The 1652-nt window shown below is 48.0% G+C and overlaps 1 protein-coding gene across 1 annotated transcript; it reads right to left on the bottom strand.

Annotated features, from left to right (window-relative positions):
• Positions 1–162: 162 nt before the first annotated feature.
• On the bottom strand, positions 163–754 carry Pmar_PMAR008454 (hypothetical protein; the record flags this gene model as incomplete). The annotated part of the gene is made up of 2 exons (XM_002781458.1): positions 163–237; positions 275–754. The coding sequence occupies 2 exons, from the start codon at positions 752–754 to the stop codon at positions 163–165; spliced, it is 555 nt and encodes a 184-aa protein (XP_002781504.1).
• Between the last annotated feature and the right edge of the window lie 898 nt (positions 755–1652).

Genomic DNA, 1652 nt, shown 5'->3' with positions numbered 1-1652 from the left:
CCGATCGGATCTCTTTACGAGGTTTCTTGGACACTGGTTCCGGTCGCTTGGCGCGACGACGACGCTGTTTTGACCCATTCCAAGTTCGGAGCACCTCCCGTATGAAGGCTTCGTCACTCGGTTGACTGCTAGCACCGATAGTCTTTGACATACTTATTCTGACTAATGCTGGTAGATGGATATGAAGTCGGCGCCGAAAGCGAGATCGATGCCGAGAAAGGGCACTAAAAACTCGCTCTGCATCGGCAGATGTTGGTGACACCACTCGACACACATTATCGTAGAATGCCCATAAAGCAGAGAGGCCGGCAGGCTTAATATTGTGTATATCGGGGATCACAGCACCAGCAGCTTTCAGCCTGGAATACTCATTGCGGACAAGTTGATAATCTCTGGCAAAATCCACAGCCTTCAGGTCTGGATCATCAACCTTGAGCTTCGTCAAGATCTGAGAAAACCTCGCCTGTACGACGCCGTCAGGATATTCATGAGACATATCCAACAAAGACATCCATGAAGGCTCATCAATAGGGAAGCGATCCATCAAATGATCAACAAGTGCATCACGGAGAGATGCGAGATCAGTCGAAAGGTTTTGGATATTCTTCAGATGAATCGTTGTCGATTCAAGCAGACCTTGCGCCCCCCATAAGTCCAGCGATCGCTCCTGGAGACGTTTAGTTAGGAGACCGCAAGGACGAAGCAAACGGAGAAGCATCAACATATCTTCCGAGTGCTCATCAATGGTTTCCATGAGGAAATCATAGTCTGTGTCGTCTCGAAATTGTCGCCCCTGATTAGAAATGAAAGCAGCTATGGCATCCTTCGAGGAATAGAATACATCCAAACACTGCAGCTTTGAAAGCCATCTGAGATCCGAAAGCTGAACCACCATGGGACCAAGGCTTCCTACCTGACATCTTGGAGTGCTGCTGGTATTACCAGGCGCCCAAATTCCCCTTCCAATCTTTCAACTCTTTTCGACGCTGACCTGATCTATTGAATATGTTGTATGCAATTCGAAGGGTTCGTTCAATGCGTTGACATATATTTGACTTTTTCCAAGTATCAGAACTGACCGCCAAGTCTAAGCGGTGAGCCATGCAATGGCAGACTATCCAACCGCCTTCGGGCAAGCTCTCTGTCAGTTGGGCTGCGAGAACCATGGCAGAGGCCCCATCTGACGTCCAGCAGTAACAACGAGATATATCGATGTTATCGCGAGTATGAAGATTCCTGATTGCCTCCGCGATAGTCGCCCCCTTGCCATCGCCTATGGTGATCAAGTCCCATAAGACGACTTGGCACCCGCCTTCACTGTCTATGCAGTGTGCGAGCACTGCCAACCTGACTAATAGAGGTGAGCCAAGTATATGACATACTACAACTCACCATTCGTCCGAGTCTATGACAGTGTCAAGTATGATCCCATACATCACAGCATTCCGTATGGTGTCAGCATTCTTTCTCATAATGACTATATCGATACTTTCGATGAATTCCCATGAGCTGTAGCGGGTCACATGGAATTCAGTTGATAAAGAGCTGCCGAGCAATTTGCAGTGCTCTGCAAGGGATTCGAATTTGACTATACTTATTTCTTCCCGAGCAAGCCAAATAGCGTTTTGCACCAAGGGTGAATAACCCATCAG

The sequence above is a fragment of the Perkinsus marinus genome (genome assembly GCF_000006405.1).
Source record: "Perkinsus marinus ATCC 50983 genomic scaffold scf_1104296942258, whole genome shotgun sequence".
NCBI lineage: Eukaryota > Perkinsozoa > Perkinsida > Perkinsidae > Perkinsus > Perkinsus marinus.
The sequence above is the reverse complement of the archived record's forward strand: the minus strand, read 5'-3'. Positions and strand labels throughout refer to the sequence as shown.